At 44.6% G+C, this 1221-nt stretch overlaps 1 protein-coding gene across 1 annotated transcript in view; it reads right to left on the reverse strand.

Moving 5' to 3' along the window:
- CPSF3L (cleavage and polyadenylation specific factor 3-like) overlaps window positions 1-822 on the reverse strand; it is an 11102-nt gene extending 10280 nt beyond the window's left edge. Inside the window, exon 1 of the mRNA XM_009709773.1 lies at window positions 795-822. Within this exon, the coding sequence (XP_009708075.1) occupies window positions 795-822 (28 nt within the window). The remainder of the gene's footprint in view (window positions 1-794) is intronic.
- Window positions 823-1221: the final 399 nt, after the last annotated feature.

The following is a 1221-nucleotide window of genomic DNA, read 5'->3' on the forward strand; positions in this document are numbered from 1 at the left end:
ATATCTGTTAGGGGGTAAGCAAATGCGAACTAACTTACCCCACTCCCTGAGAGGGCCTTCCAGCTGCAGCTGCAAAACTGCAGTAAATACAGCACTGCGTCCAAACCCATAACCAGTTCAGATGCAGGGCACATTTGTTCTCTGCCTGCTGCTGTGCAATCGCAGCTACACAGTTTCAACTAAGAGCAAAAGAATCTCTTATCTGGAAAGGATCAGCACGGAACTGAGAGCTCGCAGAGCTCTGCACCTCCCAAAGTATTCTGCCTCTCAGTGAAAACACAGACCTTTATTAAGCTCTAGTTAAGCCAGAAAACTATCCATCAGGATAAAGCAGATCTCCTGCTCCGCACATCCTCTGCCCTCTCAGTACACAACTGTGTCTGAACAGCTTCTGTGCAATCCATAAAAAAAGAAAAAATACATCAAAAAAAAACAAGAGAAGGATTTGCTTCCTGTGGATCTTTAGCACTGTTAAGTGCACTAATACTCTATCTGTAGTGTATGATACTACAACGCCTTTACCAGTATGTATTAACAAATCCTGTAATCAAAGCAAAGTTATCAAACTGTTTGAGTCTTTCTTGCTCGAAAGACAAAAGGACGACGACATACTGACAAGAATCAAGTTAGGATGCTGTGCAACTGTAACACATATTGCAGCATACCACCGTGACTGTTCTTTGTGGCATGGAAAGGCTCGTATGTCTCCAGCAGTCTAACACATATCACTTCAAATTCTAAATTCCAAAGTTTTTCAGTGTTTCTATTTCAGGATGATTCTCGATTGGACTTACCCAAAGGAGTGACTTTTATTTCAGGCATTTTAACAAAGTCTAAATCTCAAACTGCATGGCAAATTATTTCAGAAACAGTCTAACGGGGGCCACAAAAAGGAGAGAAGATATAGCCGTTTTTACAGCTGCCATTTCAATTATTTTTCAGTATTGGGCAGAAGACTTAAGCAGAGGCCCAGCTTCTTCCTAGAGGGAAGACGGAAAACACAAGTCAGACCAACACGTGGATGATGAACAACTCCTGGAAATTCAGGCCTGCTTGGCTTCCATAATGATCACCACTATGAACCAGGGCACAGGGACCGCTCTGCCGCCGGGACTCAGACGGAAGGCAGGGAAAGGAGAGGGCTCCTGCCCCACAGCGGGGGGGGAGCAGCCCTTGGGCCGGCGGTATTTATTTATTTATTCACACCAGACACAAGGCCAG

This window comes from Cariama cristata, unplaced genomic scaffold, assembly GCF_000690535.1.
Source record: "Cariama cristata isolate BGI_N322 unplaced genomic scaffold, ASM69053v1 scaffold6421, whole genome shotgun sequence".
In the NCBI taxonomy this organism is placed as follows: Eukaryota; Metazoa; Chordata; class Aves; order Cariamiformes; family Cariamidae; genus Cariama; species Cariama cristata.